At 46.4% G+C, this 27768-nt stretch overlaps 1 protein-coding gene across 2 annotated transcripts in view; it reads right to left on the bottom strand.

The window, feature by feature from the left end:
• Positions 1–27768, bottom strand: part of PPP1R12B (protein phosphatase 1 regulatory subunit 12B) — a 201765-nt gene that overhangs the window by 89872 nt on the left and 84125 nt on the right. For both annotated transcript variants that reach the window (XM_022561943.3, XM_022561942.3), the window contains exons 13-14: positions 26238–26420; positions 2422–2512 (exon numbers count right to left, since the gene is read on the bottom strand). In XM_022561943.3, the coding sequence (XP_022417651.2) occupies positions 2422–2512; positions 26238–26420 (274 nt within the window). The remainder of the gene's footprint in view (positions 1–2421; positions 2513–26237; positions 26421–27768) is intronic.

Raw genomic sequence — 27768 nt, forward strand, 5'->3', positions numbered from 1 at the left:
CAGAAAAAAAGGAAATAATGAGGAGACATCTGCAGGACAAGGGGGAAAAGGGTTAGGAAGACAGTGAGTTGATTCTTAACTCAAGTAGTCATATGCTCATGTCCTCAGAAGAGGGAAGTTCCAAAGCCGGAAGGCAACTATTAGCTAATTTGTTCACTCATTCTCTTAATAAAAAGTTACTGCGTTCTTAAGTACTGGAACTACAAAGACAAATCAAATGATTCCTGTACTCAAGAACCATAATCTAATGGAAAAGACATAAGAAAACAGATGAGTATAATGGAAAGTAAGTATTAAGACGGAAACATATGACCCAGCCTATTCTATTTCTGGGTCTATACCCAAAAGAACTAAAAGCAGGGTCTGATGAGATATCGGCACGCTGGCGTTCACAGCAAGACTGTTCACAGCGGCCGAAAGGTGGAAGCAACCTAAGTGTCCATCAACGGAGGACGGACGGACCAGATGTGGTCTAAACACACAACAAAATATTATTCAGCCTTACAAAGGAAGGCAATTCTGACATGTGCCACCACATGGATGAACCCTGAAGACATTACACTGAGTGAAGCAAGCCAGTCACCAAAAAGACAGAAACCGTGTGATTCCACTCGCATGAGCTACCTAGAGTCAAGGTCGCAGAGATAAAAAGTACAGCGGTGTTGCCAGAAGCTGTGGGGAGAGAGGGAGCTGTTTAATGGGTAGAGAGGTTCAGTTTGGGGAGACGAAAGCTGTTCTGGAGATGGTGGCGCCGATGACTGCACAGTGACGTGAATGCATTTAATGCCGATGAATCGTATGCTTAAAAATGGCTAGAACATTAAGTCGTATGTTACGTATCGCCTGCCACAGTAAACCAAACCAAAACAAATGCTTGTCTGGCCCTCGTGGGGGTTACATCCTCTGGGGAAACAAACCACCATGAAGCACAAGCAGTAACAGCTGTGGCAATGACTACACAGGGCGGCACCTGCCCGACCCTGGAGGGTCAGGAACGACACAAGGGCACTCGGGGGCTACGCATAGGTCCCTCTCTCAGTCCTCAGCTCTCCTGCTTGGCGTCTGTAGCATCTGAAGCTGCGGAGCTTCCCCTCTTCACTGGAGACTGCCTTTCACTCCCTCGGGTACCATCTCCTGGTTGACCCCTCAGCCCTCTGACTGCTCCTCGGCTCTGCTGTCCGGCTCATCCTCCTCTGCTTCCTTGACGCCCAATCACAGCCTCCCTCAACGGTTGCTGCCACACGCCTGTCATCTCCAGCTCAGCTAAGGAACAGCTTTCCACGGGCCTCCAGGCTTCACAGACCACTCCCAGCAGTTCTCTGCACAGCGACTTTTGCAAAATATAACATAGATCATATCTTCCTTACTTCAAAGCTGCCCCGAGGGACTCTTCTTTTTTCTAACATCATTATTGAAACATAATCCACGTAAGATCCACCCTTTTAAAGAGTACAACTGGCTGTTTTCTAGTATATTCACAGAGCTGTGCAAAATCCCCATCTAATTTCAGGACATTTCATCACCCCAGAAAGAAAGAAACCCCACACCCTTAGCGGTCATTTCCCATTCCTCCCTCTCTCCAGCCCCCAGCAAATACTAATCCACTTTCTATTTCTCTGGATTTGCCTATTCTGGACATTTTCATGCAAATGGAATCATGCCAAGTTTCTTTCATGCAGCATAACTTTTTCTTAAGGTTCATCCACATTGCAGCATTGGCATGCGTCAGGACTTCATCTCTTTTTATTCCCAAATCAGTGGAAATTTGTGAGGGTTTTTTCCAGTTTTGTTAGCTGCTTCATTTATTTGGTCTGTGCAATGGCCCCACTTGGGCCCACTGCCCAGCACTCGCTGGGGCACCACCAGCCACAGAACTCTGACCTTGACGCTGCAGGGAGCCCAGGGCTCAGCCCTCCAGCGAACCTGCACACTCCACACGTAATCTTGGTCTATACAGCAAGTTAACTCTGGCCAGAGATGACACTGAATTTGGGTCTCTGGCTCCTGTGAATAATGCTATTATAAATACCTGTGTAGGGCTTTTCTGTAGAAGCCTGCTTTATTTCTCTTGAGTACACACCCAGAAGCAACATGGCTGGGTCCTGTGGTAACTCTATGGTTAACACTCTGAGATTGTGCCAGACTGTTCTCCTGCAGGAATTAAGGTGTGGGCCTTAAGCACACGTGGAATGATTAGTCTTAGGGAGGGAAGGAGAGAAACCTGCTCTGCGCCTGAAGAACAGAAGCGAGAGGGGGTATATGTAGCTATGAATTCATTTGATTCTATGTAGTGTAAGATTTAACAGGAAAGCTTTCACTACAATGGCTGGAATAAGGCACACATTTTATCACGGTTTAATTGTACTTCCAGTGGAAAGGCACACAGACAAAAAAGGACTTAAACACGGAGGCCACACTCACTTGGGTAGACCTGCGAGTCTGCCGAGCTTGTCTGGAGCGTGCTTTCCGTAATGACTCTGCTTCCTCGTCCCGTACAGGAGTCAGATACGACCTGCGGGGAAGAAGGGTCACAGCAGAGGTAAGGCCCTGGGGGCAGCAGGTGCGTCTGCACACCGAGGGGGTTTCTGTGAGCCAAGGTGAAGTGAGGCCGACTCAACCCGACAGCCTATCGGTGAACATTACATAAGCCAAGACATCATCTGTAAACGTATCAGTGTTCGTGCAGAATCACACCACCTGTAACTGTAAGATGAGAACTTTCTTTCCTCTTTCCCATCCTTAGACTTTTTATTTCGTTTCCTGCCTTCGCGCTCTGGCTAGCACTGATGACAGTCATTTCCCTGCTTCGCTCCTGCCTTCAGAGAGACAGCTTCTGGCCAAGACCCTGCAGACTCTGCTCCTCAGGTGAAGGCAACTCCTTCCCCGCCCATGGGAGTGCACTAGGAGGGGCTTGTTGTTATTTGTTTTGTTGTTTAATCATTAGTGTGTGAACTTTATCATAGGCTTTTCTTCCCTGTATACTGAGATTATCATTTCCTTCTTTCTTCTGTTAATATGGAGAATTACACTGAACAAGTTTTGAATGATAAAACCACCCTAAATGCTTGGGATAAGCTCAACTTAATCATGATGTATCACCATTTATAGAGACTTACTTTTTATATAGATTCAGTATTATTTACTTTAGGATTCCTCCATCCGTGTTCATGCAAGAAACTGGCCTGTAATTTTCCCTTATAATAACCCAGCCAGTCTTGAAATTACAGTTATGAAAGTTGGGAAGTGTTTTCTCCTTGTCTATTTTCTTTGAGAATCTGTGTAAGACTGGGGTCATTTCCTCCTTAAATAATTGGAAGGGTTCACCAACAGAGCCATCTGGGTTTAGAGTGTTCTTTATGGGAAGGTTTTAAATAAGGGTTGCAATTTCTTTAACAGAACTAGGCCTATTCGGGTGTTCTGTTTTGGTAATATTTGTTTTTCAAGGAATCTTATCTATATTTTCATATTCAGTACCACAAAACGGTTCATAATATCCTAATAATACATTTTAATTGTCACTGTAATACAAGCATATCTCAGAGATACTGCAAGGTCAGTTCCAGACCACCACAATAAAGGGAATCTTGCAATAAAGTCAGTCATGTGAAATTTTTGGTTGTCCAGTACATATTAAAAATTATGTTTATGCTATACTGTAGAAAGTGTGCAATAGCATATCTTTAAAAAACAAGGTACATACTTTAATTTAAAAATATTGCTAAAAACGCTAGCCATCATCTGAGCCTTCGGCAAGCTGTAATCTTTTTGCTGGTGGAGGGTCTTGCCTTGACGTTGCTGGCGACTCGCTGGTCAGGATGGTGGCTGCTGTGGGCTGGGGTGGCCGTGGCGATGTCTTGAAAGAAGACAGCAGTGACGTTTGCCTCACTGACTGACTCTTCCCTTCATGAACGATTTCTCTGTAGCCTGTGATGCTGGCTGATACCATCTGACCCACAGTAGAACTTCTTTCAAGACTGGAGTCGATCCTCTCAAATCCTGCCCCTGCTTTATCAACTAAGTTATGTAATATTCTAAATCCTCTGTTGTCATCTTAATAACCTTCACAGTATCTTCACCAGGAGTAGAGTCCATTGCAAAGAAACACTTTCTTTTTTGCTTTAAATTTTAGTTTTTTAATTGGAGTATAGCTGATTTACAACGTGTGTTAGCTTCAAGTGTATAGCAGAGTGATTCAGTTACACACGTACATACATCTATCCTTTTTCAGACTCTTTTCCCTTACAGGTTAGTACAAAATATTGAGTAGGGCTCCCTGTGCTGACAGTAGTCCTTATCGTTTACCCGTTTTATGTGTAGTAGTGTGTACATGTTGATCCCAAACTCCTAATCTGCCCCCCCTTCCCCTTCGGTAACCATAAGTTTGTTTTCTATGTCTGTGAGTCTATTTCTGTTTTGTATATAAGTTCATTTGTATCTTTTATTTATTTTTTTTAAGATCCCACATACAAGTGATATCATATGGTATTTGTCTTTGTCTAGCTTACTTCACCTAGTATGATAACTTCACCTAGTATGATAACCTCTAGGTCCACCCACGTTGCTGCAAATGGCATTATTTCATTCTTTCTTTTATGGCTGAGTGATATTCCATTGTATACGTGTACCACATCTTCTTTATCCAGTCATCTGCGGATAGACATTTAGGCTGTTTCTATGTCTTCACTACTGTAACTAGTGCTATGAATAAGAAACCACTTTCTTTGGTCACCCAAAAGAAGCAACTCCTCATCCTTCAAGTTGTATCATGAGATTGCAGCAATTCAGTCACATCTTTAGGCCCCCATTTCTAATTCTATTTCTCTTGCTTTCTCCACCAAATCTGCAGTTACCTCCTCCACTGGAGTCTTGAACCCCTCGAAATCATCCATGGGAGTTGGAATCTACTTTTTCCAAACTCCTGTTAAGGTGGATATTCTGATCTCTTCCCATGAATCACAAATGTTCTTAATGGCATCTAGAATGGTGATTCCTTTCCAGAGGGTTTTCAATTGACTTTGCCTAGATCCATCAGAGGAGTCACCAATCTATGGCACCTATAGCCTGATGAAATGTATTTCTCTTTTTTCTTTTTTCATAAATTTATTTATTTTTGGCTGCACTGGGTCTTCGTTGCTGCGCGCGGGCTTTCTCTAGTTGCGGCGAGCGGGGGCTACTCTTCGCTGCGGTGCGCGGGCTTCTCATTGCAGTGGCTTCTCTTTGTTGCAGAGCACGGGCTCTAGGCGTGCAGGCTTCAGTAGTTGTGGCAAAAGGGCTCAGTAGTTGTGGCTTGCAGGCTCTAGAGCACAGGCTCCGTAGTTGTGGCACACCGGCTTAGTTGCTCCGCGGCATGTGGGATCTTCCCGGACCAGGGATCCAACCCGTGTCGCCTGCACTGGCAGGTGGATTCTTATCCACTGCGCCACCAGGGAAGTCCCCAAAATGTATTTCTTAAACAATAAGGCTTGACAGTTACTCCTTGACCCACAGGCTGCAGGACGGATGTTGTGTTTGCAGCAAGAAAGCAACGTGAGTCTCATTGCCCATCTCCGTCAGAGCTCTTGGCTGACACCAGGTGCGCTGTCAACGAGCAGTCATATTTTGAATCTTTTTTTTTCCCAAGTAAGTCACAACAGTGGGCTTAAAATATTCAGTAAACCATGTTGTAAACAGATGTGCTGTCATCCAGGCTTTGTTGTTCCATTTACAGAGCACAGGCAGAGTAGATGTAGCATAATTCTTAAGGGCCCTAGGATTTTCGGAATGGTAAATGAGCACTGGCTTCAACTGAAAGTCACCAGCTGCACTAGCCCCTAACAGGAGGGTCGGCCTGTCCTTTGAAGCCAGGCACTGACGTCCCCTCTCTAACTATGGAAGTCCTGGATGGCATCTTCTTCCAATAGAAGGCTGTTTAACCTACGCTGAAAATCTGTTGTTTAGTGCAGCCACTTTCAGGAATTATCTTAGCTGGGTCTCCTGGATAACTTGCTGCAGCTTCTACATCAGCACCTGCTGCTTCACCTTGCACGTTTATGTCAGTGAGAATGCATCTTTCCTTAAACCTCATGAATCAACCTCTGCCAAGCTTCAAGTTCTTCTTCTGCAGCTTCCCCACCGCTTTCAGCCTTCATGGAACTGAAGAGAGTTAGGGCCTTGCTCTGGATGAGGCTTTGTTGTTCCTGGTTTGATCTTCTATCCAGACCACTCAGACTTTCTCCATATCAGCGATAAGGCTGTCTTGCTTTCTTATCATTTGTGTGTTCACCGAAGTAGCGCTTTTAATTCCCTTCAAGAACTTTTCCTTTGCGTTTCCAGCTTGGCTGTTTGGTGCAAGAGGCCCAGCTTTAGGCCTATCTTGGCTTTCCACATGCCTTCCTCACTAAGGGTAATAATTTCTAGTTTTTGATTTAAAGTGAGAGATGTGCAACTCTTCCTTTCACTTGAATACTTAGAGACCCTTGTAGGGTTATTAATTGGCCTAATTTCAGTATTGTTGTGTCTCAGGGAATAGGGAGGCCCAAGGAGAGGGAGAGGGACAGGGGAACCGCTGCTGGATAGAGCAGTAAAAATACAGCATTTGTTGATTAAGTTTGTGGTTTCATATGGGTGTGGTGTGTGGCACCCCAAACAATTACAATAGTAACATCAAATATCGCTGATCACAGATACCATAACAAATACAATAATGAAAAAGGTTGAAATATTGTGAGAATAACCAAATGTGACACAGAGACATGAAGTGACCAGATGCTGTTGGAAAAATTGCGCCAAGAGACTTGTTCGACACACACCGGCCTTCAATTTGTGAACAACGCAGTATCTGGAAGTGATAATGTGAAGCACAATAAAATTAGGTCTACTTGTACCTATAGCAATGGTTCTCAAACTGTTTGGTCTGAGGACCCTTTTATATTTTAAAAAATTATTGAGGATCCCCAAACAGCTTTTGTTTTATGTGGGGTATTATCTATTAATATTTACCTTATTAGGCAGTAAAGTTGAGAAATTAAACATGTGTTTATTAATTCATCTGAAAATGATAGCCCTATTCATATTAACATCAATAACTTATCTTTTATGAAAAATAACTAAATTTTCTAAAACAAAAGAATTTAGTAAGAGTGGCATTATTTTACATTTTTGTAAATTTCTTTAATGTTGGCTTAATAGAAGAGAGCCCAATTCTCATATACATTTCTGCATTCGATATGCTGCAGTATGTTTTTTTAGTTAAAATACATAAAAAATATCCACTCCTGCACAGATATGTAGTTGGAAGAGCAAGGAGTATTAGAATAGCTTTTTCAGATAATTGTGGACCGTCTTCTTTGATCCTATAGTCAAACACAAGTGGTACTTTCTTCAAGGTTAGTCGCAATGTCGAATCTGAAATGATGCTAACAGAATTTTCATATTCTGTTATGCCGAAATCCAGTGGTCGATCTTGTACTTTGGATGGAATGTCTTACCCAGGCGTGTCTTTGGTAAAATCTCCCAAATGGTGACACATTTCATCATGCAATAGTAATTTTAAAAATCACATTCTTCAACATACGGTTTAAGCTCCTTAACATCAGTCTTGGCAATGATTTTTTGGATTTGACACCAAAACCAAAAATGAACAAGTGGGACTTCATCAAGCTTTTTGCTTCTGCACAGCAAAGAAAATCAGCAACAAAACAATAAGGCAACCTACTGAACTGGGAGAAAATATTTGCAAGTCACATATCTGATAAGGGGTTAATAGCCAAACTAGATAAAGAACTCATACAATTCAAAAGAAAACAAACAACCTGATTAAAAAAGGGACAGAGGATCTGAACAGACTTTTTCCAAAGAAGGTACACAGATGGCCAACAGGCACATGAAAAGATGCTCAACATCACTCATCATCAGGGAAATGCAAATCAAACCGCAGTGAGATGTCACCTCACACCTGTCAGAATGGCTATTAGGTAAGAAATAACGAGTGTTGGTGAGGGTGTGGAGAAAAGGGAGCCCTCATGCACTGCTGGGGGGAATGTAAATTGGTGCAGCCACTCTGGAAAACAGTATGAAGGTTCCTCGAAAAATTAAAAATAGAGCTACCATATGAAGTTCCACTTCTGGGTGTTTATCTGAAGGAAACCAAATCACAATCTCCATCTGTGCTAAATCTGTAGCCCAATGTTCACAGCAGGACTATTCACCATTGCCAAGATACGGAAACAACCTAAGTGTCTACTGACAGATGAACGGATAAAGAAAATGTGGCGTATATATGTGTGTGTGTATACACACACACACATGCGCGTGCGCACATGTACATACATCATGGAATATTATTCAGTCATAATAAAGAGGAAATCTTGCCATTTGCAACAACATGGATGGGCCTTGAGGGCATTACGCTAAGAGAAACAGAGAAAGACAAATACTGTACGATCTCATTTGTATGTGGAATCCAAAAAACTGAATTCATAGGTACAGAGAACAGACTGGTGGTTGCCAGAGGTGGGGGGTGGGCGAAGTGGGTGGAGGTGGTCAAAAGGTACAAACTTCCAGTTATAAGATAAATAAGTCCTGGGAATGTATGCACAGCAAGGTGACTATAGTTAACAACACTAATGTATTCAAAAGCTGCCAAGAAAGCAGATCTTAAAAGTGCTCATCACAAGGAAAATATGTGTGGTGATAGATGTTAACTAAATTTATTGTGGTAATCATTTTGTAATATGCTTACCAAATCATTATGTTGTATACTAAAGAAGGTTGTTTTATTTCAATTATATCAATAAAAAATAATAAAAGTTTAAAAAAAACCCCACATTTTCTAATATTATCTTTGGTCTCAGAACAGTCTTTCCACATTGGGAAGCAGTCAACATATCACACACAGTGACAGGTACAAGTTTTCCAAAGTTCTAATTTCTGCTTTAAATGTTACAATTGGCAACCAACACTCAGAATGACAGGTTCGCTTTGTTCATTTTCAAGAGAATGTCGGCCACACGCCTACGTCTGAATAACCAGTCTGAGCAGCCACTTTTCAGGAAGAAGTGGTGCTCAGGAGAAGCAGCCAGCCCTCATTTCTCCTTCTCGAACTACAGGTACACTTCTATTACAACTCGTCGGCCACCCTCCAATTATTTACTACACTTTTCCTGTACTTTCTATTCTCGTCTCTCTCTGGGTGTTTTCCACTGTCCAATCTAATTAGTTCACAAATCCTCTCTTCAGCTGCTTTACTACAATTGAATTTCTTAATTTGTTATTTTATTTTTCAGTTCTAGCATTTCCATCTTTCCAAAGAGAGGGCAGTTCTCTATTGAAATTCTCTATCTTGTCTTCTATTTTCTTGAACATATTAACCGTAATTTACTATGATTATTTTAAAGTCCACATCTGATAATAATCGATATCTGGGTCTGTTCCTAGTGTCTGTATTTTCTCTTAGTCTTTCGTAAATCAGTCTTATTAGGCAGTCTGTCTGGTAATTTTTGAATTAATGCCAGAATTTTTAATGAAAAAATGTAGTAATAACTTGCAGCTCTGGAAGATGTTGTCATCCTCCAGAGAGGATATTCTTTTCTCCGGCTTAGTTAGGCTAAGAAACTGGTTCTCAAACTTTCATTGCATCAGAATCACTTGGAAGACTTGTGAAATACAAATCTCGTGAGGTTCTCCCCGCGTAAGTCCTGATTTAGCAGGTGTGGGGGGGTCTGGGAATCTGCATTTCTGAGTAGTTCTCAGGTGATGCTGATGTGGAGACCACGCTGTGAAAACCATGGGGTAAGGCAAACCCCCTTCACCCACTTTGAGACTGAGCCACCCGGAAGCTGGGCTTCAGTCTTTACAGAGCTGGCCATGTCTGGTAAGCCCCTTCTGCTGGAAGGCAGCCCTTTGATCGTCCCAGGGGAAGTCTGGGGTGTCCACTGGGGCCCGTTTCTGAACTCTAATTTCTGTTCCCTAGGCACTGAGAGATGGCTGGGAACCTCGCCCAGCTTCTCAGCCTTGTAGCCACTGCCTCACTGGTCAGCCAGCACCTTGGGGGACAAGCACAGCCGGGTGCTGGGCTCGCCTCCTATGCTTTCCTTCTCTCTGGGATCTGGGTCCCTCAAGTCCTCACTTCCTTACCGTCTCTCCAATGCCTTCAAAGACTTTGTTTTCTTATGTTTATCCAGCTTTTCTGCTTATTCTCAGTGGGAGAGTCTGTCTATCACAAGATATGCCATAGCCTGAAACAGAAGTGCCCAACCAGGCTATATGTTAAGAGATTTTTTTCCTCCACGTGGATTAGTAAACTGGAATTGCCATACATGTCTCAATCCACTGTGAGTTCGGTATGTGTGCCTCTTTCCTTAATAGATTCCTCTTCTCTGGGTGAAGTGGAAAAACCTGAGTCCCCAAACTTGCAAAGCTGTGGACCAGCCTTGGAGTCGGTGAGCACACCGAGGACGAACCCCTCAGGAAATGCTGCCTGGGTTACCAGCCAGCACCCTCACCCACCACCTCCACCTGCAAACACACAGAGCACCCCACTGCACCACTTCTTGGCTGCTGTCTCTTCTCTGCGTCCTCGACAGACGCCACAGTGAAGCCGCAAGTCTCTGACTGGCTTATCGCACTGCCTGCTCCGGCAAGTTTTACGGAATGTGAGAGACGGAGCTGGTAAAAACAGGTCTGCGGGTGAAATCGAGGGCCTTTTGCCTCACTTGGAGTCCTAAATATTTGAAATCATACATGTTTTTCCCGGAAAAAATTGGAAAACAGATCAACACGTGAAAATAAAAATAAGCTGAATTCCACCACATGAAGATAAGCCCATTTTTATTCTACTACACGTATGCCTAGATTTTTATCTATGTATGTACGTTCTATACCTATATATAGTATATTATAGTCTATTTTTAATGAATATTATGTATATTACTTTGTAACCTGTGTCAATATATGAAACTTTTACTAAGTTGTAAGAAAAAAAATCTATAAAAACAAAACCCAGAAAACCCCAGTACTTGAGTTTTAAATGTTTTTGAGGAGGGAAGGAACATTTTCATTCACTTTTGTTTACCCAGGTATGGATTCCAAATTCACAGAAGTGATGCACCTTAACATACGGTTTCCTGGGGGACACACTACGTCTTCAGTAGAGCCTGAGCCCTTGTACCTTCTAAACCCAGACAGGGGAGCAAACTGTAGTCCTGGAGCCAAACCTGGCTGCCACATTCTGTAAATCAAGTTTTACCAACGACAGCAGCAGAGTTTAATATTTGCTATGGAGACAAAATGGCCTGCAAAACCTAAAATGTATGTTACCTGGCCGTTTACAGACAAAACTTGGCAACGCCCGTGCCAGACCCACCCACACCCAGCACACCACCTGGGCCTCGTGAATCTGCGCACCACATGGCTCTTCACTGCCCTGAAAAGACGATGGTCTCGGCCCACAAGGTCCTGCAACGGAACCACAGTAGCTCCACAGCTATCCCTGCTCTGGCCTCCAGATAAAACTAGGCTAACATCCGCAATGCAGTGGCAGAGGAAGGGATTCCGATGCTGAAGTCTTCTAATTACCACGCCTGTCTACTCTGTTTCCTAGAGGGCAGGAAGCATTTTTCTTTGTATTTGCTATGACTCTGAGGTTACACGATCAGTGGAATTCAAACACTTAGCAGAGAATTTAAGCATGACTAGACAAAAATAATTTGTTCTCTGCCTCTCAAGTTCACAGTGCTCCTTTACATACTACACAGCGGCTAATTTTATCTTAAGAAGCTGTGCAAAATGCCTAGAGCAAATCATCAATGAACATCAAGAAAACCATCATCATCACAGTAAAAGACCTAGACTAGCTTCTGACAGTACAGCGTGGTGATAAAGTACCCTGACGTGGGAATCAGACCGCCTAGGTCTGAACCCTGGCTCCTCAACTTCCTTGCTAGATGACCCCGGATAAAACATTTAAGCACTCTAAACCCAAGTGTCTGGTGCAGCAAAGGTATTAACAGCTGCAACAGGATTATGAGCAGAAATCAGCAGGGCTGCTGTGAGGACCAGGTGCAAGTGTTCAGGACGGCCTGGCTGTTACTCTCGCATCACCACCACTCCTGCTGCATTGTTTCCATCCCCACGTTAATAGCTCCGCGTGGTGACTTGGGAAAGAAAGAAAGGTGCTATAATATCCGTCCCAACTAGCCAAATAAAGAGTTCCCCTTAATTATTTTTCCCAGAAATGGATAATTCATTGGGAAGTGGTCTTAATGCCCATGAAAATATTCTCCATGCAGGTTTGAAGGGCTAAGTAAAATAAAGCTACTTTAACTAGAAGAATGAAAGGAAAATAACCAAGAAGATTTCCAGGGAGAGTACAAAGCTGTTTTCCCCAGAATGATGAGAGGATAATCTCTCATCCAGAACCCACTAACAGGAAACTGGTTTTTGGAATAGCTTTAGAGAGTCCTACATTTAAAATCTGTGAAGACGGAATGGTACTTAAGGGTTAACTTCAAACGGGGCAGGAACCAAGGTGAGTGTATGTCTTTATAGCACTCGGGATGCTGCGGTCATTAATTACAGAATGTCTACTGGTCCTCTACCAGGGCCTGTCATTCCTTGGACTACATCCTGTGTATGAGGTGGCACAGGCACAGGTACATTTCAGGGAGGTGAGAAGGAACTTCCTAAAGATCAACCTGGAAGCACGCAGGGACAGCTACAGGGCAGGGGGATGAGCCAGAGAAGAACAGAGCACAGACCTGCGGCTAAAGATTTTATGAGTTTGAGGAGTCACATGATCTAATTTCAAGACTTCAGGCAGAGAGGATAAAATCATTCCCATTTTACAGAAGAGCTGACTGAGGCCCAAGGAAACACTAAAGTACCCACCCAAGGTCACAGTGTTGTCAGGTGAGACCTAAAGGGAGTAGGACTGGTCGCCTGGCTCCAGCACAGCTTTTCTGACATCACACCACACGAAAACGGGCTCTTCACCTAGCGCCACGGCACCCCAGCTGTGTGGATTCGTGCAGCAAGACATTTCTTTTTCCAAATCTAGCAATACCAGGAGGGGAGTATTGTCTTATGTTAGGCTTCTCTTAGTGTCCCCTGATGTTTTCCAAAAGTCTGCCATCATCAACACTCTATCTTGGAAAAGGATGCTTTCATATCTCCAGAGGTTGCCATTCACGTGCAGTATGGCCATCCCGGACAAGCTGGAAGGGACAGGTGACAAGAGGGACCAAATTCTCCTGCAGAGGATGCAGCCCACACGGCGGCCAGGCGTTAGTGCAGGTTTACCTCGCCGTTTCTAACTAGGAATGGGTGTTCCTGGGTTCTAGTGTCAGCTTAGCCATTAACTAACAAGCAAGGCTCTTTCTTGCCTTTTAGGGTCAGAGGGAAGGGAGGGGTTTGGTTTATTTGTTTATACCCTTGTTCTAAAGAGGACCTGGGAACTAAAGGAAATGCATACCTGCAGCAATACTTTAAACAGATGAAGAAATGTACGGGAAAGGAAAAGAATGGCCAGATACGGCCGCCGGAAGTCTGGCGCCGTTGTACACGTGGTGTCGGGAAGCTCCACAGGGAGGCCCGAGTGATGCAGGGGCGGCAGAGCAGCAACAGCAGCTCAGGAGGGTCCTGGGAGGAGAAGAGGAGGAACCCCAGGAAGCCCCAGGCGCCTGCCTGCCAAGGAGGAAGGGCTGGAAGAGCGCAGAGCAGGGGTGGCGGGGAAGAACGGAGGGGCAGGGAAGACTGGAACCAGAGGTCGTGGAAGACACAGGCTCCAGAAGGCAGTGGCCCACGACCAAGGGCACGGAGGGTCCGCGGTGCAGGCGCCGGACGGGCGAGGGGGCAGGGCTCCGATTCGGCGGGCTGGAGAGGGGGCGGGAGGTGGGGGACAGAGTGGGGTCAGAGCCCTCCCTCGAGAGCGACAGGGAGAAGGTAGGGGGACAGGCACGTGGGCGGGTGCGCCTCTGTCCCCGTCCCCGGTGAGCTCTTGCTGCTCCATCTGGGAAACACTGTGCGCCCCGGCTCTGGGATCCTTCCCAAGGGAAACTCCTTGCACCCGGCACAGAATGCTGGACCAGCCTGATGGCCGACAGGACGATGCCTCAGTTGGTTTCCAAAAGCCCGGATTCCCCATTCGGATTCCAGAGAGGACGGAAAGCTTTCAATTTACTTTGTTTTCAGAAGTGGTTTCTCCCAAGACAGATACCCATTTCCTTCAAAGAACAAAACATCAAGAGAGCCTAACCCGTGCCCACAGTGCCAGCGTACGGCATCCCATGGCCCAGGGGAGACCGGCTCCTTGGACGCGGACCGGTGGGGTCAGAACACGTGGGCTGTGAAGTTCCGAAGACCTGGTTTTGAATCCTGGCTTTGCCACTTACTGGCTCTGTGATTGTGGGCAGGGCCCGTCATCTGAGCCTTTTCTTATATGCATTAAAGAAAATAATATTCGTCTCCCAAAGCTATGAGGATTAAATGCATCTAGGGAGTTCTGGCGTACGGTAACCACTCAGAACACTAATTCTCTAACCCACTCTAAACCTCTCGCATGTTTGAGGCCACCTGAGATGCCGCCACAGCCTCCCGTCTCACAGGACCCGCCTTCTCCTCCAAGAGTGCAGTACGCCACCTACACAGTCTGCCCTCGAGGGTCTACCCCCCACGCGGCCTCATGGTTTCCAAGGCGTGTACCTGGCGTCCTCAGTCTCGAGGGCACAATTGTAGGCAGGCCTCTCTCGTGTCGCACCTGCAGTTCTTGCACAGCGCTGAATGCGCGAACAGCAGGACAGCCACCTCCTAACTCCACACGGACCGATTCAGAAGTTAAAAGGCAACCTCGACGCATAAGCTGTGCACTCAGCTGGAGAGCAAACCAGGGCTCTTGCCTCGCAGCCCGGGGGGCTGTCACCTGTGCCTGCTGCTCTCACATGAAGGAACCTCCACCTGCCAGGACACACCTTCTCTGCCTACATTAGAACACCTGAAGTGGAATGGGGTTGGTGTGCTTACCGGCACACGGAGCCAGACACAGAACGGGGTCTTCGCCTTCTGCGAAGTGGATCAACAGACGTGCCTCTGCTGCCCCCCTCTGGACACCAGGATCACTACACAGCGGCTTGCTCATCCCCACCCGTTTACCCGACACCTTGCTGAGCAAGTGGGCTCTGTGGTATGAAGAAAACCCAGCAGAAAGAGCACCTCCCGGAGCTCCCGATGCAGGGGTGTCAGCTGGACCAGCCCTAAGGACAGGGCCACAGAAGAACACCGGCAAGAGAACCCCGGCTTCAGCCTGGGGCTGTGGGAACAGGAAGCCGGCAGGGGGGTGAACCTCAGGAGCTCCTACAGTACGAACAGAACTCTGCTCAGCAGAGTAGGTGGCAGAAGGCTGTCCCAGAAAGAAGGGTCAGCGTGGACATCAAACACCTTCAGGGAACACAAAGTGGCACGATCGCCAAAGGCACACAACACAGGAAGGAGAGGAGGAGCAGGGAGAGAACAGTCCAGTTCTGGCGGCTGGGCAGCGGTCCAGCAGGCAGTCTCCCCGTGGGGCTGCGATGACGGCCAGCAGCAGGGGCTCCTAAATGCCTGACTCAGCCCCATTTTGAACTGTCTACAATCTGGTCCTCTGAGCAACCAAGATCAATGAGGAAACTTCTTACATGTATGGGAAAACATTTATTACCATTAAGATTCAACCTAATTGGGACTTCCCTGGTGGCTCAGTGGTTAAGAATCCGCCTGCCAAGGCAGGGGACATGGGTTCGAACCCTGGTCTGGGAAGATCCCACATGCTGTGGACCAACTAAGCCTGTGCGCCAAAACTCCTGAGCCTGAGCTCTAGAGCCCTCGAGCCACAACTACTGAGCCCGCGCGCCTAGCACCCGTGCTCCGCAGTGAGAAGCCCGCGCACCGCGAAGAAGAGTAGCCCCTGCTCGCTGCAACTAGAGAAAGCCCCTGCACAGCAACGAAGACCCAATGCAGCCAAAAATAATAATAAATAAAATTAAAAATAAAGTATGAAAAAAATGAAATAGAAAAAGATTCAATCTGACTGTACAGTTTGTAGTAAGCAAAGTGCTTTTACCCAGACCTCAATGGGTTAGTCTCTTCATTTTATCATTTCCTGTTCAAAGGCCAACTCAAGGAGCGATCTATGCCTTCACATACCTAAACCAGCTTCTCTCTGTAACTGCCCTAAATATCTGACATTTTTTCCATCTTATTTACTTAAAATATATACTATGTAATACTTAAGCTATAAAGGGTATAAACAATACAACCACCACCTGTGTACTACTATCCAGCTTAAGTATAACATTACTGATAGCAGTTTCCCCTTAAAAAGAGATGCATGGGGGCTTCTCTGGTGGCGCAGTGGTTGAGAGTCCGCCTGCCGATGCAGGGGACACGGGTTCGTGCCCCGGATCGGGAAGATCCCACATGCCGCTGAGCGGCTGGGCCCGTGAGCCATGGCCGCTGAGCCTGCACGTCCGGAGCCTGTGCTCCGCAACGGGAGAGGCCACAACAGTGAGAGGCCCGCGTACCGCAAAAAAAAAAAAAGAGATGCATGTTTCTACTTCCTGAAATTCTTAACCGTCCTCTGCCACTCTAATCTCTTGGATGGGATCCTTAAGTCAGCGCACATGTTTAAATCAATTAGGAATAGGAAGAAAAACCAGAATAGTTCCCAACTGGTTATTCCAAACACTGCATCTTATTCTTACCATCCCCCACCCCAACCATAGCACCCAAATGGTGTGCGCAACCAGCCAGCTTCCCAAAGAATCACCAGAGAGATGAGGACGGAGGGCAGAAAGGCGCTCCCGGCCATCAGAACTGCCAAGCAGACACTCACCTGCGGCTCCTGCCCCTCCAGGCCCAGTGCTCACTGGTGCCCAGCTCGGCACACCAGTCGGCCCGCAAACCCAGAACACAAAGATCAACTTCCTGCGCCTCCCATTTCCATAAAACCGGGAACGGCCAGGACTCCACTGCCAGATCAAACCATCACAGGTCAGAGGTCAAGCACCTCAGACACACCAGCCACACACCTATGCAGCAGCTTTCTCAGAAGCCCAGTTTGTTGAAAAAGTGCCCACTCCTCCGGCTGTCCTGCCCTAGTAAACACTAGAGCTCGTTTTGTGAGGTGGTCACAAGCGACCATCTTCTTCCAACATGGGGAAATCACCTGGTATGGGGGGGGCTTGAGTGAGGGCACAAAATTTTGGTCCCTCCCACATGTCACCAACACTCACAGCTCTGAAAAAAGAACCACTTTATCAGAAGGAGATTAACTGTAAACACATGGCTGATAAGAGCTTTGAGCAGCAGGTGTCCGGTGACTTCTGGCTGTACTCTGAAGTGGCTGGGAGCTGGGGCAGAGCTGCCAGAGGCTCTGTGGCTTCCTGGCCGCCTTTGGAATGCGTGTGTCCTGTGGCCGGGGTGGTGGGGGGGCGGCGGGGGGCTTTTTTTTTGTGTGTGTGGTACGCGGGCCTCTCACTGCTGTGGCCTCTCCCGTTGCGGAGCACAGGCTCCGGACGCGCAGGCTCAGCGGCCATGGCTCACGGGCCCAGCCGCTCCGCGGCATGTGGGATCTTCCCAGACCGGGGCGCGAACCCGTGTTCCCTGCCTTGGCAGGCGGAGTCTCAACCACTGCGTCACCAGGGAAGCCCCGGGGCTGGGGAGGGGGCATTTTTAAGCCGCCACTCCTGAACTGTCAGGCGGTGCGCTGAGGAACTGTGTGACAAACGCCACTGTCTCTGGAAATGAAGAGGGTTCATGTCTCAGTGGCTGTGTTTAGCAACAGGAATACAGAAGAAAGATAACAAGACTTCTAACCCCAGGCCCTTGCACCTTGCCGCAGTAACTCTCGGCAGGCGCCAACCAGGTCTTCTCCAGAGCTGCCGAGTGGGGCGAAATGGTCCGAGTGTTATGTTTAAACAGCTTTACTGAGATACAGTTCACATCCCCATTTAAGTGTACCGTTCAGTGGCTTTCAGTATATTCATAGTTACGCAATTATCACCATAATCAATTTTAAAGCATTTTGATCACCCCAAAAAGAAATCCCACATGCAGTACAGTCACTTCGCACTTGGTGCTTTTAAATACAGACCAACAGCATCTTTCCCGCTGGCTAACTAGTGCCATCAGATCTGGCCCGTCATCAACTTCAGGACGCACCAGCACTTTACCCCTGAGAAAGGGAAGCGGTGCCAATCAGGTGTCAATCACACATGCTCTTTTATCACCATTTAAAAGTTACTTAATTTAATAGTTATTGAAAGGGATCTTTCAGACTTATTTAGACATATTTAGTACCAGCAATGCACATAACCCAGTAGAAGTAACGTGAGCACCGATGACCAAATTCACACGTGTGGGGATGACAACTGGCAATGATGAGACGTCCTGACGGCAGAGCTTGTGAGACGTGAAAAAAGCGGCCCCCAGAACCAACACCACCCAACGCTGCACGACATGGCATGTGCTCGGTGACAAAACAGCAGAAACTGTCTTCCTAACTATAGCAAGAAAGGAGTCAAGCAAGCGTAATCTTTAACAGCTAACACAATACTAATCATACAAGCAACCCAGAAACCTCCAGCACGGCAATACTTAAGAGAATGTACCGACTGCTACATACATTTCACTCTTCCTGTTCCTAGTTAGGAAGAGAGAGAACTACTTATACCAGCAGAGAAAAGCCTGGTAAGTTCAGCGCTGCTGCGGTCTCTCAGGGAAAGAAAACACTCATTTCAGAACAAAAACTGAGAAAGGCTGGGGGAGCTTGGGAACCTCTTCTCTAGAACACCTCCTTGAATTGACAACTGCCTGACTTTAGCTTGGAGACAGGGAGATGAGTCAAACAACTTTAAAAAACCATGACTCAGTGTTTAATTACTTGGTTTAAATTTCTGACATTCCAAAGACGATGCCAAATTAATCTGCTGACAGCTTCACTTAGTGGAATAACTACCCAGCTTATAAAGACCCCAAAGGATTCAAGAAGGTCGACACGTGTGGTATATATATGACTCGGCCGTAAACAGACCAAACAAAGCAAGTCGCATGTGAGCTACCTGGGAAAGACAAATAACTTTAGCTTCTTGTACAGAAAAACTGTTTTGGCCATTTCTACAAGAAAAGAAAGGGCACCAATAAAAAAAGAAGGTGTAAAATTCAGGGCTGGGGAGAGAGGATCAAAGGCAGGAGCCCGCAGACTCCAATATTAGCCCCGGGAGTTGTTGACACTGTTGACACCGTTGCTAAGGAAAACCTGGGGCTTTCGGAATGAAGGCAGCCACCACGCCCTGCGACAGCTGCTGCCTGCCCTGACACCCTGTCGCCTTCTGCCAGTTGCATGCCATGTGCCCTCTCCACCCTGTCGTCCGCCAGCCCAGTCAACCCCTTCACAATCGGAGGACGCTGGTGGTTTCTACCGTCCTCAGGAGCAACCCCAAAATGGGATGCAGTGATCAGAGTGCCATGAAGGCAGAGGCTGCCGCGCTCCAGGCACTGATGGAGACGGACTGGCCCCTGGACCAAAACTTTTTAATCCAAAAGAAGAAATGGTTAGTGAGTTCAATGCGAAGGAAAAAGAGGCCTGAGTTATGGTCTCCACTGTGCCTGACTCAAGGTGTGATATCAGGCAAATCACTCCATGCTCTTAGGGCCTCGGCATTTCCATCTGCAAAACAGGGGCATAACTCCTCTTCCCTTCCATCAGGTAAAATGAACACATTGGTCACAGGGGAGCTTTTCAGAAAAAAAAAAAAAAAACAAAGAAAAAGAAACAAAATTTAAAAAAGGAACTTTGTAAATCCAAGGTTGTGCCCTTCTCAAAAGTAATAAACTTTCAGAGGTCCTGCCCTGAGCTTATGTAACAAAATCACACATTATCTAGAATCCTACATAAATTACCTTGACTCGCTTGACTCCCGTGTCTACTCTTCAATGACTGTGGCCATCTTCACAGACTTACATCATAATAGAGACTGTTGTCCACAGGATTAATTTTTTTTCAAGCTCACCTGCCCCCCCACCCCCATTACAATGGCAATCCTTCATCACTCTGGAACTTTGGAAAATACAGGAAAAAAATAAAAATAAAATAAAAATTACCCATCATCCCTCAGAAAAGTCTAGTGTTCACCTTTCCGTGTTGATCACCTTTCCGTGTTGATCACGGTTTGGTATCATAATGACCACTGCATCCAGCCCTGCCTCCTGATGCGTCTGTAATCATATGTGTAGTTCACAGGCTGAGTGAAGGGCCCCCCCCTCCCGGAGAGCCGCACCCCACCCCCGGCCAGTGCTACACGCGCCCACTCCCCCCTCTTCGAACAAACCCAGCTCAGAAAGGGAAAGTCAGGTGCGCCGGTTCCATGGGAAGACCCACACCCCAATGCACGAGCTCTAGTTACCCTGCAAACAGGGATTCTTTCTGAGATGACTTTTCTGCTGGTCAGGGCTTGCTATGGCCAGTTTCAAGACCCATTTGCCTGACGCTAACTGTTTCCAACGGGACCTGTCAACACAGGCTCCAGGTCTCCATTTCCCAGCAAGAGCCAAAATGCTTCCACAAGGAGCTGGTTACAGAGCAAGCTGCAGCTTCACGAGAAGAATTAGTACCCAGCATGCTCTTTCAGAAGGGAAATTTAGCTGTTTTCAAAACACGTGCTTGTTTTCTTTCAGCGTGTGTTTGTCTGAAGGAGAAACTGAACGGCTTTAATTCTGTAAAGGCTTAAATGACGTTTTATTCGATCAAGCCATTCCCCGGCTGAAAGCACTCCAGTCCACAGCTCTGAGAGAGGAAGTTCAAGTTTCTCAGCACAGCACAGACAGAAACTACACCATGTGGTTCCTGCCCGCCTCTCTCTAGCGCCACAATTTCCGAAGTATTCCCAATGGAGTACCAGTCAGGTTTCTGTGAAAAAACAAAACTAATCGATGGACACAGAAATTTGGCAACTGTGCAAATTCTAACCAGCCCCACGCCCTGGAGAGGAGCGATCCCCAGGTTTTGGAGCAACCTGTGTTTACCTGTGTTTAAGCCGTCGTTTCACAAATTCGCTGGGCCACAGAACACTTTTTTTCTGCATCTAAATCTACTTCACACAAGACACCTGCGGAAACGCTGCACTGGCCTTGCCCTCCTCCCAGTGCCAGGCACAGTGAACTTGTCCCCGAATTTCTCAGGTCCCTCTAAAATACCACCCTCCTGTTACGACCAGCCTCTCAAAACTCAAGCCCAGGCACCTCCTCTGCGGCCCCTTCCCTGCCCCTCTACTCCAGACCCGCTCTGTTCCCACATCGGACACTGTGCTGCAGCTTCTGAGCTGCCTTCCACACGGACACGCGCTAGCTTTTCCCTGACCTTGGATCCGTAACGCCCCTGCGCCGGGCACACGGCAGCCTCTCCCTAGACGGCTGTTAGACGCCTTACACACGCAGGTTCCCGTAGCAGCTCTCTACCAGATACCACAGTGCGTCTGCAACATCTTCTGTCTCAACAGCTACTCCTGATGCACTTACCTCACTGCTCCTCTAGATGCTCGCTCTAGCTTTAATACAGCTGGTCACTTCGAACTATTGTTACTGTGAAATCAAGTTCATATCTTATGGCAAGACAAGAACAATTCAAACATAAGCACATCTGCTCTGCCCTCTGGCCCTGCTCTCCCCCTTACCGTGCAGGGCGTATCTGCACTTTACATCGACCAAACCTCCGTCGGCAGGAACACCTGCTCAGCCACGAAGAGCAGTGTTCTCCCAGCACCAACGAGACAGCGCCTTAAAGATAACCCTCCTTCTTGATGGGGCCACGATGACGCTCAGACGTGGCTTGTGTGACCTGTCAATAAGACGTCATTTCGCGTACAGCCTTGTGTCTCAAGAACTTATGCTACTGTGCTGTGACCTCTAACGGGAGGAACAGTTCTTGGAGCTCGCTGAGATGTTCTTCCGGGTTATAATCCTCAAATCTGGCTCAAATAAAATTCTCCGCTTCTTTCTGAGATCAACTGACTAATTTTTGTCGACATCATCAACTGAAGTCACGGTCTGAGGTTTCTGTCTGCCGCTCATCTGCATCCTGAGCATCTAGACCCTGCCCCGGGAGCTCTCCCTCGTGGTGCCTCTCCCTCTCCAGCGTTCACAGTGTTCTGTGTGAGTTTGTCTCTGGTGGGGACTGTTGTACAGAAATCCCTTGGACCCCAGGTTGAAGATGTGTTTATCTTCAAGGTATCTTTGAATTTGTTTGTGCCATGATGGCCCCAAAATTTTAAGAGTACAGACCTACTTCCTATGTTAAATTCTTGGCTTGGGATTTCCAAACTATATGGGTAGTAAAAATATCCCATAGAAGATTTTTCTGACAACAAAGACTGCTGTATAACACAGGAAACTGTATTCAATATCTTGTAATAACCTATAATGGAGAAGAATCTCAGAAAGAATATATAAACATATTCTTTAAAAAATATATACAGTCTTTTTTTTTTTTTAGGTAAGAAGTGGATTGATTGACTGATTAATTTTTGGGTTGTGTTCGGTTTTCGTTGCTGCACACGGGCTTTCTCTAGTTGCGGCGAGCGGGGCCTACTCTTCGTTGCGGCGCGCGGGCTTCTCATTGTGGTGGCTTCTCTTGTTGTGGAGCACGGGCTCTAGGCACGTGGGCTTCAGTAGCTTTGGCGTGCAGGTTCAGTAGCTGTGGCTCACGGGCTCTAGAGCGCAGGCTCAGTCGTCGTGGCGCACGGGCTCAGCTGCTCCGTGGCATGTGGGATCTTCCTGGACCAGGGCTCAAACCCGTGTCTCCTGCATTGGCAGGCGGATTCTTAACCACCGTGCCACCAGGGAAGTCCCTATATATATTCTTAAGAAAAAACCCTGCCTGGACTCTTGACACATCTTTGGACCGTGGGCAAAGAACTGGGCAGCCCTTTGAGAATTCCAGCTCTACTCAGGTTCTTGGTGGTAGATCCAAGCCTAGTCAGGTCCACAGCCACGCGTCCTACATCCACACGCGGCACTAAACCAGAGCCTCCAGACTCCAGGTCTCATTCCACCCTGGGCCGCTCAGACCATTCTGGCTTCTGGGGTCTCTTCATTTTTGTCAGCCGGGAGTTCTCTTTCATTCTTCTGAACTGAGCCACCCTTTCGTCTGTTTATAACAGGAACAGGGCCCTGTGGGCCTGTCTGCCGTGCTGCTGGGACCACCTCCTAAACAAACGTTGAGCACGTTCACTCTTTTCCGTCTCCTCCAACGGCTACCTCAGTGCCAGCTACTGGTCTTCTTCACGCTCGCTCCTCTGCAGGGGTCTCCTAACTGGTCACCTCACATCCATTCCTGTCCATTCTTCCCCTGTCCACTTCGTATGTAATACTGCAACCAGAGTTTAAAAGGCAGAATTTTTAAAAATGTAAGTCACATCAACTTTTTCTTTTTTTGTCTCAAATCTTCTACTGACAGATGACCGAGAAATTCTACTCCTAGGTACACACCCAAGAGAAATGAAAACATATGTTCACACAAAAGCTTGTACATGAATGTTTATAATAACATTCTTCAAACAGCTGAAAGGTGGAGACAACCCAAATGTCCCCCACCCTATGAATGGCACACAAAATGCAGTATATCCACGTAACGAAACAGTATCCGGCCATGAAAAGAATAAAGTACTGATGCACGCCACAACACAGATGAATCTTGAAAACACGCCGCTGAGGGAAAGGAGCCAGTCACAGAAGACCACATACTGATTCCATTTGGATGAAATCTCCAGAGCATGCAACTTGACAGAAACAAAAAGTAGATGAGTGGTTGCTTAGGCCTCGGGGGCAGGGGGAGACGGGGTGGCGACAGCTAAAGGCTACGGGGTTTCTTTTTAAGGTGATGAAAATGCTCTAAAATTGACTGTGGTGATGGCTGCGTTGAACTGGTGAATTACATGCTGTGTGAAGCACATCTCTGCAAAGCGGTTCAAAAAACTCTTCCAGTGGCTCACCATGGTTCTCGGCACATAAACCCACAACCTCCTCGCTGGGGGTGAGACTGCATCACGGAGCCCTGCCTGCGCCGCGGGCCTCACCGCAGACGGCTCTGTCCCTCACTCTCTACGCTCCAGCCACCATGTCTCCTTCCAGCTTCTCCGAAGGATCGAGCACCGTCCCCCCCCACCCCTTGGTGTCTCTGCAGTGGCTCTCTGCTCTGCCTGGAACGCCCGCCCCTCCCCCTCACCTGGCTGTGATTTGCCCTGCAGTTCTCACTCGGGCATCACACCCCGAGGGTGGCTTTCTCTGACCCCACCCCCCCACCCCGAGAAGGCGAATCTACAGTAGGCGGATCTTCTGTAGAGCACCACGCACAGCACCCATCACAAGTGTAATTACCCTCATTCCTGTTCACTAGCGTATACACTTCGCAGCGGCTCAGACCATACTCATGGCTGTGCGGTCTGGGCTTGTCACAGCACTTGGCAACAGCAGGTGCTCAGCAAATTCTGGCAGGAATACACGCTGCTACGATCAAGTGACTGAGCCCAACAGCTCCTTATCTAATACCCTCCCAGCTATTTATCCTGTGCCAGCTGTTTATTATCTAATAATTATTATTTATCTAACGAATATCTATACCTATTTTGCGCCATCCCTAAAGTGCACTCATCTTGATATACCACATTCATATTACAATTCATTAATATCTTGACCTAATTCTTTTATTCTTACATTTGCTGCTCCTTGAGGAAATACATCCTAGTTCTATAAAACATGTGGCACACGGCTGGTACTCAGTAAATATTTGTGGCTTGAATAAAACTTCTAAAACAAAAATCACAATCTGTAACAGGTTACTGATCACAGGTTATAAAATTCCCAGAAGACAGTAATCGTTTCTCTAGATTTCTCTAAATAATGGTTCATGCAACTAAGTATTTAATAATGCAGTTTGATAAAGAACCTGGTTTACGCATCCTTCCAGGGACCATGATCTTAATGATGAATTTAACTCATTTCACTTGTCTCAGCTCAGAAGGAGTTTTTGAAGGGAGTGTTTTTCCCCAGCTAATGAAAGATTGCTTTCGCATTTAGTTTCTAGATGAAACTAACAGTATCTAAGTAACGTCTGAGCTATGAAATACACAGACATTAAATATTGAAGATTGATTTATTAAAACTTTCCTGGCTGTAAGCCTATTAAAAGATGACAACTGTTAGCTCTGCAATCTCTTAGCCCAGAAAATGGAATTTCTTCAAGTTTTACGTAAAGAAATGAAAAAAGAAAGGAAGGAAAGGAAGAAAAACACTCTTTTTCAACTTAACATCTTCCTTCTGTTTCTTCTCGAGATGCATGTCTTAGAGCTATCTTTATAATAAAGCGAACGTCTAAAATGTTTAACTCATTGTACCTTGTAGCTGAAACGACACGCTGCCTTGTTACACATATAGACACTCGGAAATATACACCTCCTTCCTTTGGATATTCAAAATAAAATGAAGTCAAAGTGAAATCTAAATTTTGGTAAGATTTGACCTCTTTTTCTAGTCTTAAAAAAGGGATAATTATGGCTTCAGTCTTTATGTAGATCTGAAACTCCCAAATGGAATGCATTCTATTTTTACCACTTCTTCTAGTGGAAGAAAATGGCCTGCTCTCCTTGGTCACACCTTCCATGGTCACGCTCAGAAGGTTCTCTTAGCTTCTGCCTTAGATCTCTCTGAGGTCCGCTCACGGCTGCTCCCACCATCCCTCCGAGGAGCCTGCAGAACAGTTGGCCACCGTCCCTCTACAGTATCATCATGTACCATCCACTTCCTTTTCTGGTATTCGTCTCCAATTCATCAAAACTGCACATCCTAGCTCCGTTTCTCTGAGCCTTTTATCATACCACTGCTCTTCTCTGCTGCCAGCAGTCGTCGTGGACCACCAGAGCCAAACCAAAGACGCTTCTCTCTGCTCAGCTGCTCCGTCACAAAAGGGGGAAACAGTGCCTGACAGCCATCTCTCTCGTAAGACAAAAAGAAAGAAGAAATGCCCACAGATCCATAACAGAAGAAGTACCTACGTTAAATAATCAGAAAGAATTAAGATCTCCACCAAAAATCTCCCAGAGGCAAAAGAGAAAACCCAAGCTGTAACATGAAGACTCGTTTTCACAGAAGTATGTGCGGCTGGGGAAAACACTTCACGCCCACCCCGCTACCTACTACCTCAAAGCAGAACCCCACAGGTGACATCAGTCGTAACACACCTCCTCCTCTCCCTGGCTTCCACAGAGGAGTCCGTTCCAGGAGTGGAGAGCAGAGCGGCAGCTGTAACCCCATTGGCAGTGCTAGGTGGGGGGCGATTCGTGATCACACAGAGCGGGGTGCCGCAAGAGACACCGTCTACCGTTCTCTCCGCTGCGGAGTCAGCCTGGGACTTGTAAGGAGGCCTGAAATCAAAAGGACACAAGCAGAAAGAGAACGGTCAGGCACGCACACGACAACGCAGTGGTAGAGACAGAGCTTCGAGGTGGGTTTACCCAGAGAATCTTCTCGCTCAGAATTTGTCTGGGGTTGGTCTGCTTTCTTAATTCTGAGCTCTTAAATCTTAGAACACTGATTACGCTTTCCGTCTGATATCTTCTGCCCAAGCAGTTATGTTTTACGGAAAATATTTTTTACTTGAGATTAGAAAAAAATTGTTTTTTGATTAGCTATGGCACAAGGCAAGATAGTGACACATGCGAGAGAGCTCTGAATGAGTCCTGAGCACCATCTGGTCTCCACACACACACAACAGACACTGAAGTCACTTACGATCACGTCACTGCCCTTCAGTCCCGGGCAGTGAGTGCCTGCGGTGGCCTCACAGCGGACGGCCGTCCTCCTGGATCACCCAGACACACTCGACAGACACTCCGCAACCTCACCTAGCTTAGCAACTGCTCTCTTTCCACGGAACCAAATGCCTGATTGTCCGTATTCCTAACTGCAGACAGGAGAGACTGAAACCAAAACTAACAGGATTCTACACGCAACCTTAACTACAGACTTTCCAACAGCAAGCTGTACAATTACATTCATTTACATGAAAACAAGACCTTTGTTTCTTAACAAAGAGTTGAGATCAACCATTGGCTTTCCACCCAAAAAGCTATCATTTGTGATGTCACAGCTTGTTGCTGGGGTAACAGAGATCCAAAATTGATACTCACAAAGATGGAGAAAGAAATGAAAATAATGCATGCTAAAAATCTGGTTTTTGCACCTACTTAGAATTACCAGAATGCTTATAAGTAGCTATAAGCTCATTTTCAAATAATCACATTATCATAATAAGCTTGAAAGAATTAATCAGATCATAAAAACCTAAATATGGTACCTAGATGCCAGTATAAAATTAGAACAGTTTTGAAGTGGTATCTAAAAAATACAAGCCGCTTCTCCAGAAGCAATTAATAGCTCAGAAAAAAGGTGAAATTTCGCATTCATTTTTTAATTTAAAAAATGAAGGCAAATAATTCCTCGGACTTACAAGATGTATGAGCCTATAGGAAGCACTAATAAAATCAGCCAGGAACAAAGCTATAAACTCGTTACACTTATCGAAACCTTACATGGAATTCCTTTTAGCTTAATAACATGCTTGGGTCTCTGCAATTTCTGGTGCTGGAGAAATGCCAAGGATTTTATGTGTCAAATTACAGAGCAGGATTCTTACTATTACCGTGAAATATATAATTTTACAAGGAGGTTGTTAGGATCCGAACAGAAGAAGCTCCAGAGCAGGGATCGGAG

Source organism: Delphinapterus leucas, chromosome 1 (assembly GCF_059928025.1).
Source record: "Delphinapterus leucas isolate spDelLeu-1000000601 "Yukka" chromosome 1, BTC_Dleu_Yukka2, whole genome shotgun sequence".
In the NCBI taxonomy this organism is placed as follows: Eukaryota; Metazoa; Chordata; class Mammalia; order Artiodactyla; family Monodontidae; genus Delphinapterus; species Delphinapterus leucas.